This window comes from Meleagris gallopavo, chromosome 17 (genome assembly GCF_905368555.1).
Source record: "Meleagris gallopavo chromosome 17, MGAL_WU_HG_1.1, whole genome shotgun sequence".
Taxonomy (NCBI): Eukaryota; Metazoa; Chordata; class Aves; order Galliformes; family Phasianidae; genus Meleagris; species Meleagris gallopavo.
In genome coordinates, this window is record NC_139420.1 from 1,218,202 (window position 1) to 1,231,033 (window position 12,832).

At 40.9% G+C, this 12,832-nt stretch overlaps 2 protein-coding genes across 4 annotated transcripts in view; both read right to left on the minus strand.

Moving 5' to 3' along the window:
* The window catches only part of ARVCF (ARVCF delta catenin family member), a 140,605-nt gene extending 133,949 nt beyond the window's left edge, over positions 1-6,656 (minus strand). For both annotated transcript variants that reach the window (XM_031555925.2, XM_031555923.2), the window contains exon 1: positions 6,426-6,656. In XM_031555925.2, coding sequence (XP_031411785.1) covers positions 6,426-6,641 — 216 coding nt within the window. In that variant the 5' untranslated portion in view covers positions 6,642-6,656. The remainder of the gene's footprint in view (positions 1-6,425) is intronic.
* Positions 6,657-9,127: 2,471 nt separating this feature from the next.
* LOC146543160 (uncharacterized) overlaps positions 9,128-12,832 on the minus strand; it is a 77,335-nt gene continuing 73,630 nt past the window's right edge. Inside the window, exons 5-6 of one of the 2 annotated variants that reach the window (XR_014886903.1) lie at positions 11,222-11,323; positions 9,128-9,409 (exon numbers count right to left, since the gene is read on the minus strand). The gene's annotated coding sequence lies outside the window, so the exon portion shown is untranslated. Of the gene's footprint in view, positions 9,410-11,220; positions 11,324-12,832 lie in introns of those variants that run through there. The other variant, XM_085238139.1, reaches the window with a different exon arrangement.

Consider the following 12,832-nt stretch of genomic DNA (forward strand, 5'->3'; position numbering starts at 1 on the left):
CATCATGCAGAGAATAGGTGCATGCTGCAAGCTGGATTCCTTGTCAATGTGTTTCTCTTATCTAGAAGAAAACATTTCTGCTGGCAGAGACACGAAGCAATGGAAAATTAAGGGAAATTATGAAACTGAATTTGTCATTCAAGTAAAATAATTTTAAATTAATAATAAGCCAAAAAAGGTTAACAGATGCAGCAAATTATTCTCACTTTCACACATCTTGGCAAACAAAGTAATAGCCTTGTCTTTCAATTGCTTCCAAAACATCATTCAGTAGAAAAGTTCCTATAACAAAGGAAGTTGAGACTTTCCAAGCCCAGTGAAACCACGAAAATATTTCTGAAGCGATCAGGGAAAATGCAGCCATTGCTTTTTAGAACCCAACTGCTCTCCTGCTGACAGACATCAAATGGCACTTTGGAATTCAGCAGAGCACTTCAGAGAAGCGAAGCAGGAAGGTGAGGCACTGCTGATGATGAAGATGAGATACTCTGCAAAAGCATCTTGGTGCTAATAGGTGCATTCCCAGCCTGTCTATGTGAAAGTATAAATGGTATATAATTATGTTTTGAAAAAACACATCATTTTTGTTTGGAAAAAGCAAGATAATTCCTTCTTTACCAGACAGGATCCGTCTCAGTCGCTCAGTTCCCTTTTTAAATTTTTAAGTGATCCCTTTGAGATGTGCTTTTCAAACTAGATTTGCTGACATAGTTTCAAACATTTCTCAGATAATGCCTCAGATTTTCAGTGGATTCTGTTGCACGCCAACAGATTTGAGTCTCAAATAGCCTTACTAAGCAGGCGTTAGGTGCTCCCTATACAAATCTCTTCTGGAACAACTTCACAGAAGGATGTATTTGGTCAAATCTTCTTAGTTGTAGCTGAAATTCAGGCTGATATCCCCATTTGTTTATGCATCCATGTTTATGCCATCTAAGGCCTTACAAGAAGTCTGAAGTAAGAGAGAAGCTACAGAAAAACAGGAAAACCAGCAAAGTGTAAGTTCTGACAGGATTACCACTTGATTCCATCTTTCAGAGGCTCTCAAACACTGCACACCACGGCGTCTGCTGCACCAACCCTGTTCTTTTTTAGCTTTGTGCTCTCACATTTCTTCCTGCAAAACTGGAAGCAGGTTCTATGATGTCTCTTGGAGCTTGGCTAATCCCAGGCAGAAAGGCAAACAGGGTTGTAATAAGCCACGCTGTCACTTTGGAAACTGCATTTTGCATTTGAGGCACCTGCAGTAATTCTCCAGCTGAATTCCTGTAAGATGCACTGGCTCAGCAGCACTGCCACCAGCAGTTCTTTGCCCATGAGTTCCCTGCTCCCAGTTCCCAGTACTACTATCAGCAGATGATCCCAACTCTCCTGTAAACCTGGAGGTGCTCCTTTCATACAGATGGGACAATGGTCAGAAAAAAGGAGGCAAAAGCTCCAGCCTCCAAGCTCAACTCAACAGTATCGTTCCCAACACAGTGGAAGCCAGAGGTAGGATCACACCTCATGCATGGAGAGCATCACATTCCTCTAAAAACAGCTGAGTAACAGCTTCTGGCTCCTCCTCATGCTGGGATTCACTGGGACAGCAGTTACCTCTCAGCCCACACCAAGTTCTGTTGCAGAACTCCAGACTCATTCTCCCATGGGAATCGTGTTCCCAAGTCCCCACCCCCTGCATCCTTTGAATAGTTGCAGATACCCAGAATCTGAAACCTGACCCTGGTCATTGCTAGCCATTCACTAAGACTACTCTTACTGTGCTGAATTCGCAAGACTAAACTAATGGCACAGCAACTGTGTGCTCCACAGGCAAAAAGATGGGAGCTTAATTACAAAGGTGGGGAGCTGAGAGCAGTGGCACCAGCATGGGGAATGGGAAATTCCCCTGCAGTGCCAGGGAGCTGTCATGAACCAACAGCTTTGTTGTCTGTACTCAGCCTTACTTGTAAGGCAAATAGTGCACGCCTGTCTCTGTGTTGTCAGTCCCCTAATAATTGCCCAAATGTGTTATATAACAAAGGAAAAAAATGCTCTACAGCCAAGAAGTACCACAAACCAAGCAATTAAATACAACTTTTATACACTAAGCAGGGATGAAACTGCATTCTGTATGAGGTAGGGAGGGAGAGAGAAAAAAGGAAGCTGAGGCTCAGTGCAGCTCACAATCCTATTTTTCTTCTCTGCATATGTTCAAACATTCAATACTAATGCACCCATGTTCTTACTGCCAGTATACTGGAAATGGTTTCTAAACTCTAACAGTACACAACACCACGCGGAATGGAATCTTAAATGTAATGAAACACAGAAGAGTTACTGCTGGGCCCAAACTCTTAGAAAGGTTAATGTGATGGTATTTTCTTAGAAACACAATTTGACCTAATCTTGTGTATATGTGTATGTGCACACATACCTAATTCTCATCGTGAGCTTTCACCTGTTATGTGAAACTGACTCTCAATTCACAAAATACCACTGTGGGCAGAAGTCACAGATACTTCTGATTGACATAAGAGAAGAGTATCGAAGAATATCAATGCTTAATTATGGCCACAGAGTACCTGTCTGTGTACCAATGGGGAATGCAAACATTTTTTGTTCAGCTCCCCAGCTTTGACAGCTTTTCTACAACCCATGAAGCCATGCCAATTTAAACCTCAGGACACAGCCTTGTGTTTAATAAGTTTTGTGTGTCTGATGTTTTATTAAAAAGACAATATTCTTTATTATTAGAAAGTTATGTTCTGGATGGTTAGCCATCCAGTGATAACATCTCAGCTTTGAGCACTCAGCTTCCAATAGTACATGTCCTACACTCACTTTCATATCTTCTCCCTCTCCAACTTCAGTTCCAGTTGTGAAGAGCAGCAGAAGGCTGACTTGAAAAGAAGCAAAATAGAATCAGGAGAATTAAACTAAATCCCTCACACATGAAGAGTATTAAAATTTACCAGGCTTGTAAAAAAAAATCATCAGCAAGAGATCTTAATGTGTAGAAGATGCAAGATAGGTGCTACTCACCAGTAACTCAGGGCTTTTTGGCCTATGCCTCCATTTTGTACGTTTTTTTTTTTTTTAAACATTCTTTCAGTGCAAAGTTTAGGGATGCAAATGCAAAGAAATTAAAATGCATCTCTGCTGCTTTTAATGCAACCAAATTTTCACTTCCATAAACTAAGAGAGATGTGCTGCCACGTGGCCCCTAGCACTCATGGCCAGGGCAGGAAACACAGTTAAGAACATAATTAAAAACTAGAAGGATTTTTAGAAGATTTTTATAAACCTGATAAAAGCTCTCTGATTAAAAGCTCGTGAAGTATTACATTTTCACAGTAGAGGAAAGGTTTTCAGTAAGTAACTGATGACCTTTTGTCCACAGGGTTCTCAGCCTTGAAAAGCACTTCACTTGACCACTTCAAAACCTGCAGCACTGCACATATGAACCCTCTGTAGTCTTTCCCTGGAAATCAGAGAGCTGGGGAACACAATTCCAGTTCTGGCTTTGGATCACAGTGCTTCTGCTGAGCTGAGCATCTTCCAAAAGTTAGAGTTAAAACGCCCGAATTCACATCACTGGGTGCACACAGTAATTCAAACCAGTGTTAAATCCACGCAAGTCAGACAAGACAGAGGTTGTATTTAAGCACTTGTTCAACAGCAATTAACAACATGCAGCACTTTGCTCCTGTTCACTGGAAACTGTGCTGGTTACAGCTGGCTGATTATTGCCTGGTGCAGGAAGGGGAGGGGGCACAAACCTCTGCACAGTCTGAAGGTCTGCTGGCGCTGACTTCCACAGAGGGCTGCGAAAACATTCTTTGCCCACTCCTCACTCTAAAAAGATTCTCATTAATATTAATAGATGCATTTCAGCATCATTTAGCACCTCTTATTGTGAGGACAGTATCTCCCAGAAACCCATCCTCTGGGAAAAAAAATCTCATTAAAAAATAATTCCTGCTATTCCTAATTAATACCCGAACAAACCACCTAGGATCCATTTAGAATGTCCAAGAAATCAATTTCTCCCATCAAAACAACTTCAAGATGCTTTTCAGAAAAATCCCTCCCATTTTCTTCATTCAATATCAAGAAGTCTATGCACAAACTTGTGCTGTAGTTGCCACATCCCTGACCTCCATCTGTAGAGCCGATGTTCCTTACGAATGGCCAAAGGTCTGTGCTGTACATGCAAATGTCGACGAGCACACCATGTTCCCATGCTCCATTTGCATATCTAAATTCACACTGAACACACCGAATTCACTCATCAGTACATGGAATGAAAAGTCCCTAAACAGGCTGCCCAGGATGAGGAGCTACTGTTATAGAATAAACTTGAAGTTGGTATCAATAATAATAACAATAATAATGATAAGAATCAATGTTGGAATAAGGCCTTGATTGCTGTCTCCTGAGGGCTTCAGAAAAACTGTTACACATTTGGCACACTGCCCACATCCTCTTTTCCTTTTCTCTAATTGTCCAATAGAAAAAGATCTTATTTCTTAAGAGAAATCTTTACAGAGTGCAAAAAAAAATACTGAGGCTGTTACAAAGCTCTCACTACAAAAGTCTTCACTAAAAACCCCTTGAATTCCACTCTGATAACCAAACATGGAAAACTGATGTTCACTTGGAGAGATCATGAAAGATTATTCAGCATTCCCATAACATGGAGATAACCCTCAATTCTTGCCCAAATTCTACACACAATAACCAGATTGCATACAATCACTTTGACCATCCCAAATGGAAAAGCTCCCACTGGAGTAATATTACACTGTGTCTTACAACATGAAGCTGAACAGGGTGACAGAGATGAGCATCTCTATTGTGGAAGCATCTGACTCGTGCATGAGCAATCCCTACAGCCAGCAGAGCATATTATAGTTTTTAATTTGTGTGTTCCTGACAATAGAGTGCAATAAATAATAGGAAAATTGTAATCACTCTACATTCTGCACAAGCCTGAAGGTTTCATCCTTCATTTAATGCCATCTGAAGAATTCTAGTAAATTTGGGAGGAATTTGACCCTCAGTATGCTTCATGAAGATTCCGATAGATAACCACACATTAAATATTAACTGTACATATTTAGCTGACCAACTGTTTTATGTCATTTGGAAGCCACTCAAAAGATTTCAACTGATGGAGCCTCCCACCCCCGATCCCAGAGCAGGGACGCACAGTTGGTGTCACTTCCAGGAGCTGCACTGCCCTAAGAGCCACATAGACCCCAGTGTAACTTCAACTCTTTCATTAAGTTTCCTAGGAATTGGTTAGACCTGCGGCCATAGCTGCAGAAAACTCACGCTTCATCAGTTCTGTGGGCGAGGCATTTCATTCTGAAGCTATTAATCATGCACTTTGCACAGTCATTCAGAAAAAAAAGAAATGAAGGTGAACTTGTGCCTATATAATTTTTTTTTTTTTTTTTTAATAGGGAAGGACATCTCCCCCCACCCCCACTAATCACAAGGATAATGGCCTCTCCAGCTTCTACCCGCTGCTGTCACACTTTAAACCTAACCACTGCAGACTACTCCCTCCACGTGAAGTCCCATACTCAGGCATCTGTATGAACAGAGGCACGGCAGCTGTTAATAGGAACATTATGCTAATGTACATGATGTAAATGCTGGCCTGACTGCAGTTCAGTGCAGGTACAATTGTAGAGCTGCCTGGCACTATTGAGAAGCAACCTTTAGAATCCCCATAGCCTGGAGTCTCTCTGAATTGAACAGTGTTTTCTCAGGAAAGAGACCTTCACAAATGGTGCTGCTGCTTCTGCATGACTTACCTTGCACGTCAGAGTAATTTGCTAGTTTAAGCAATGTAAAGATGGAAGTAGTTTATCGCTGCAGTTAGAGAACACAAATCAGACAGAACAGTATCTGGAAATCTAAAGCTATCACAAAACTTAAGTTTGCATCATTACAAAAATGTCCATCATTCCAATAAGCACAAAACAAATTATGAAGTGCTCCTTACACAACAATAAGACTTCACAGGAGGGAAATTCCTGCTTTTCATGCTGTTCTCCCTATTCAGAGCCCAACTATTTCTAATGGAAATTTTGTTTGCTAATGAGATTATGATTCAGCCGTGTTTTCCAGTCACCAGATCATCACCATACTTACAGCAAGGGCACAGATTTAAAAGAAGCTGTGAAGATCTCCCTTTGGGACGCACACATTTTACCAATATCCCACGAGCTAAGAGGAAGCAGGAGCACCATCTAAGCCAAGGCTTTGAAATCCGAGCTACCAAACTAAGCAATGAAACATCAGCTCTGGGATACCAGAAGACAACTTATGGAACGAGATGCCGATGACAAACAAGATGCACCCGACTTTCTGGAATGGAAAATTCTGCAATAGGTGAACTGTAGCAACAGGTAAGATGAGCAGGCTGTTACCTGCAGTACAAGCTGCTGCCAGGCGGTTGCCAGTGGCTGACCATTGCCAATGTTGCAAATGCTCATGCGGTCTGCGGGCTGGTTGGCACGCTCGAGTTGCAAGGAGACATTGCGCCGCTCTTCCTCGAGTGCACGGGTAAGCCGCTCAAAACGAGCTTCTTGCTCCTTAACAGACGCTAAAATGCTGGCAGCAGACCTGATATCATAGTCATCCATGATTGCTTTCAAATGCTCCTGCCTGTTAACTGACATGGGCAAATGGAGAGGGTTAGGCAAAGGGGTGGGGAGGACACAGGTCAGAGGTTGAGAATAAAAATGCACATTGTTAGTCACTGTACCAAAACAGCATTCACACTAAGAAGCAAGTTCTACTACTCTTTGAAAAGACTTCCCTTCTCATTGATTTGATTTTCAATCTAAAGTAATTAATCCAGTGCTTCTCTATGAAGCAAAAAATACACGCTCACCTTGGACAGACTTGATATTTAATTCCTTTGATCTTTTTGCTAAAATTGCTCGACAGGAATATACATCCCTCTTGCAGAACTAATTTCACTATGCAAATAGTAGCAGACTTGAAAAGAATTATATAAAAAAGACAACTGGGAGGGGTGAGGAATACCACCCTTCTCACTACAGACACCTGGCATGTTGGACTTGAACAGCAAATGAGAAGTCTAATATTTTTGAAGCTAAACTACATAGTACAAAAAACAATTGCATTCATTTTTCCGAGTGAATGGAATCCCCCCAAATTTAGCAGACAGCAGCTGAAAATAGTTTTCCATTTTAAATTACAGGAGTATGCCGTAAGATGAAAGATATTTTTAAATACAGACAGTGCAATTGCAGTTGAAATGTGCTTGATGATTTCAGCATGGGAGCCAATGAAGCAGTCCTTCATGCAGCTGTTCACTATAATGATGTAAATGAAAAAGCCCAAATCAAACATCTTCAATGGAAAACACACAGGATAGCTTGTCTTTCAGTGCAGGAAAAAGAATTCAGAGAAGAACTGGATGTGTGATATATGTCCTGCTTTCTGTCTTCACTAGAGTTATGAAGAATTTCATTTAAAACTATTTCCACCTGTATGGCACACGGAGCAAAACTCCCCTTCAATTCCACAGATCTATCATTTGAACATCAGTTAAGATGTTTTCATTTCCAGCAACAGAACATAAGCATTAAGTGGTGGCTTCAGTGGAATCCTTTTCACTAAAGCTGAACTAGTAATTAGCTTACTACTGCATGCTAGTAAAATACCTGCAGCTTTTTGGAGCAGAGTACACAGGTACAATTTTCTTCAGGTCCTGTAATCCAAGTGAATTTTATACCAATTTTATGCCAAGAGTTACACTATCTAGAAAGGGCCTCTCCATGTGTATCAGAAGCAACGCTTCCTCCCACCAGACAGATTCTTTGTTTTCCCCATCTATCAACAGTTAACACGAGCACTGGTGATACCCAAGCTTGGCTTCCAGAAGTTGAGCATTTCATCACTGTGCATGAATTGAATTGATGCTTTTTTCATATCCAGTACATCTATCAGGTCTTTTTCCTCTGTTGAATCTATAGCAGCTAATAACAACGTTCTGCAGTATTCCCAAAAGAGAGGTATTAGTGAGTGTAGCTACACTGCCTGTTATCACATAAGCTTGCTGGAAACTTATAAATAACTTTGAGGTTTCTCTTCTCCTGAAGTCATCCAGAAGGCCCACAAGACACTGAAGCAGAAGTAATGGACTAAAAATCCACAGTAGATACTTTGATTTCATAGGAAACAGCCTGTCAATAACTGTGGTTCAATGTTAGCTCCTAAAAAGTTGTTTTTGAAAGGAATCTGAGTGTTAAGAAATCATGTTGGAAAATGTAAGGACTACTATGCGTTAATTTCACAATGTTTGCCATCATGATTTCAGTTCCTCAAGCTTTCAGCTCAGTAAGCAAAAGTGTAATATAATAGAAAGACTGTTCTTACTTATGTACTGGATTTAAATCCTGTTGATATCCTGAAGGAAAACCAAAAACCAAAGGGTTTCCAGATGCTGCACGCTGGTCAAACATAGACCATGCTGTCAACTTCAGGGATCCTCCACTAAGAATCTTACTTTGCAATGCTGGTTTATTAAAAGCCCATAAAACCATCAGAGGGCATGAAGGTTTCTGCAAAGGAGAATCACCATCCAACAGGACGGTGAACTTGCAGGAAGTCCATGCAAGGCAGGACAGCACTGCAAGACTCACCTGCTACACCTCAGCAAGATTTAGTCCCAGCACAGCTTACACATAAATACAGCCATGCTTCCTGGACCTAAGCTGTCTGATGTGCAGCCAACTTGCAAATATCAACTTCTGTGCTTCCCTACTTTGCACAGATGGAGCCAGCTCTGCCTCCCAGCAGTACAGACATGCTCACAGATTCCTCAAGAGTTTCATCCTGGATGTATTCGTCCTGGATGTTGAGATGAAAGTCAGAAATCCAACGCAGGATGAAACTTTTCTGTCCTAAGTTAAACAACTGGCTTATGTGTCATAATGATAAGCCCACATACACGTAACAGAAGGAAGCAGAATCAAACTATAGGAGTCCTAAGCATTCCTCCAGGTTTTTCATCAGGAAAAGGTCAGAACTGAGCTCTAGTGGAAAGTAATCACTGTAGAGCTCATAGAGCTCATCAAATATGCCGTAACAATTTACTGCATTTCTTCATAGAGACAAGAGTTCCATCTTAAAAGCAAAAAAGCACTAAAAATTATTCAGCCTCAGGTTAAGCTTCATTTTAAGGATTTAAAAGACTCTATTTTAAAAAAAAGATACCTGAACCTCACCTGAGAACATATAACTGCAAGTTTCCTTTAGGACCCTCAGATTACACAGGGAATTCATTGTCTGCAGCTAAAACCACTTTTTCCTCATATGTGACCATGATAAGAGATAGCCATTCTCTTTTGGAGCCCCGTGAGCTGGATAGGTCTATGGACTAAATTCAAAACATGAACCATTAGGACTGTGGGAAGAATACAAGATGTCAACTACAGTAACTAAATTCACAAAACAGACTCCCTTTAAAATATATATTGAAAGTTTCTGTTCTAAGGAAAGGCATTAGCAAGAGCAGCATGTGAAACTGTGCAGCTCTCCTCTACTACAGATTCTGAAGCAGTAACAGCTTGAATGATTGAAGCTACATCTGATGGCTCAGCTAATGTATAACTTTCAAGTCACTTTCTCAGAATGGACAGAGATCCCATTCTGAAAATTCGTAATGAGCTGTAAGAACTTGATGCCACACATGAGAGATCCTAGAAACTTTGGGTTCTCTAAATGGTACAAATCTCTTGAGAGCTATAGAGATCTCCATGCAGAAAACGAAACATTAACCTCCTTCCAGCAATAGATGTGGAGCTTCTTTTCTCTGCACATAAGGCTGAAAATAAACATGTATTTTCAGATGTACAATTAGTGACCATAAAATTCCTAATTGCTATGCAGAAACAGCAGCAGGACCAGTAATGCCTTTTAAGAACAATTGGACTGGCTTCTGCATTTCAAATGATTTATTAGCAGATAAAGATTTGTTTGCTGTTGATTGCACTCCCAGTTATTTACTCAGGGTTTCAACAATTTACATTATCAGCAGTCTAGACTATAGACTAGAGGAGGAAAATAGAAGTACTGACTCATGAGTTACTCAGGCCGCCACCAGCAATTTGCTGCAATTTGTGACTAAATTAAAGTGCACTGAAAAGCCTATGACTAAATGAAAATATTAGACCTATAGCAGCCAGGTAAAGTATATTCCTTAGGCTGCACTTCTAAAAACAGCAAACACTTTCCTACAAGGTGTCAAAGGCTACGCTGACAGCAGCAAATCCTCTCCCACCTGCCTATGTGACTCTAAATAGATTATTGTGCTGTGTTAGAGTTGAAGCCAAGTAAGAGGTTCTATTTTTTCTGACTGTTCACGTGAAGAACTAATGCACCAAATGGCCACCTATGGGTCAATACAGCTTAAGTGTTCAAAAGGGATGAAAATCATCCTTGTGCAAAGAGGCAAAAAATGGGCAGCCCATACACTGCCAATGCCCCAGCTCACGCTCAAGTTTGAAGGATCTTGGAGATACTGGTATGCCCAGGGTCAGTTGGTCCTCTGCACATCAATTTTGGTAATACAGAATGTAGCTGATAGTAACTGTCAAAGAGCTCTTGAGATAGAGGTATCAGTTTCTCTGAGATTTGTGCATCTAAATTGAGCATCCTTGAGAACCTCGAATCCCAGCACTGCTCAGAATGTTCTGCCTTGCTAAAGCAATTGCATACTAGAGTGAGCTGTGCTTGAAGAGAGCAGCCCACCAGAGCATTGCAGAACCTTCTCTTGGGGAAAGGGAAGTGCCTCTCAAGGCACAAAGGAAATGTCTCAGCTCCAATAGTCCAAATACTGAGCACTGCTATTGCACAGGACAGACCAGTTTAAGTCCTCTGGGTCCTGCTAGCAAGAAATGGTACTGTGATGAGCAACAAGAAGCCTGTACATACAGCACATTGATAGCTGTAGCAACAAACATGAAAGCCTGTAAGCATGCATGGAAACAGTTGCTATGTGCTTCTACACGGAGGAAAACCATCAGCTTAAAAGCAAAAGTGGGGCTAAAATAATTTGTGAAACTGAAGCATAGCACATGCTAATTATGTTTTCACCCTGAAGTGCTACAAGAGATGAGCAGCACAAAATGACTGTTATCACCCATGCCAGATCACGAAGCATGCAGAGAAAACCAAGCAAGATACACACCAAGTGGATTACTGGGGTCTGAATGTCAGAGATGCTGTGACATCACTCGCTAAGACTAGGAAAGTATCGACAAAGTAGGACAGCAGCCTCAAGCAGAACCAGCTATAAGAGAGGAAAGAGAAGAAAGAGTTAGTTAATAAGGTATTACAGCCTCTTCTGCATACAGTCACTTCCTAGGTTCTCCTTAGCATATTGTATAATTTATTTATAATACTATTTTGCTCCTAACGTGGAAGAAAAAGAAAGAAACAAAGGAAATTCAAAGGAGGCAATCTCGAGACTGCTGTAGACTACAACATAATATCAAAAAAGGTTTGAGATCTGTTATCAGCAGTCAATACCTGCAATTCCCCAGTCTGCTGAACTGGGGCAGACTAAACTGGAGCACTGAGTTTGAACATTACAGAACTGGATGTTGTAGCCAAACATTTTACAACACAGAAATCTAACGTGACACCCTTTAATTAACAGCAATTATCTAGGCACACAACTTCGGCCTCGTTTTTGATGTATGAGCCTCCAAACAGTGCAGGATTGTTTCATGGATACCAGTCAGAGGGGGTAGATTTCTTTCTATAAAAATGCACACAGCACAGTAGTTTAAAGTCACTTTCTTTAGCCTGTTTGTAAGCCAATCCTATAGGAAAACCAAGTGAAAGTAGGCTCTTGGATGTTAGGTCTTTTATTTAACTTGGTAAATCTGACCTGTTTAGTCATAAAACACTTAGCACCACGCTTCTCTGGGTCACTGGTTGCAAATATAGTACCTGTTTTTGCTGGATAATGTAGAGAACAGAATCCATTTCACAAAGGCTTGGTTCCACGAAGCAGCATATCCAGTTTTAAGCTACAACCACGCAGAAATGCAGCAACCGCACGGCATGAAGTACAGAGCCAGTACAAACTTACTTTGCTGGTTCAAATATTTCAGAACACTTTCAAGGAGTAATTTTGCCCCAGCAGATTTCATGCTTGACCAGGTACCGTCTGCCTTCTTGAAGCCAGCATAAACACCATTTCACATCTTTCTGCCAAATTACCAGAAATAGGATCCTTTCTTTGCATTGATTCGGTCTCAAAGGGCAAGGAATTGCCATGTGAAAGAGAAACAACTCATTTTTCTTAACTAAAGAAAGTAAATGCTGTGCTCAGAACTTACTAGATAGAATGAAACTGGCGAGGATATGCCCAAACATGAAAGCAAGGAGGCAGAGCGAGAGAAACACTAACGCTGAAGTAAATGACCAGGAGGAATAAATTAAGCATAATTCAGTTTCTACAGACAGAAGAGCAATACTTTGCAAAAACAAACACATTGCATGTAACAATTTCCAAATAAACTGCTTCTCAGACCTGATAGTGAAATTTGTCCTGAGCGCGGCTCTTCCCACTGCTGCTCTGGTTGAGGGAGCTCTAATTTGACCCTTACGTGACAACCTCCACCAATGAATAGCAATGAGGAATTCACAAAGAAAGCTATTTCAATATAGTTCTCTCATAGGCACAGACAGACACGCTGTGTTGGCACCAAAAGAAACAAAAAAGCTGGTCAGGGCTTTTTTTTATAATTCTTAGGACAGAAGCAGTCTGTGAAACAAGGCTTCCGCTAGG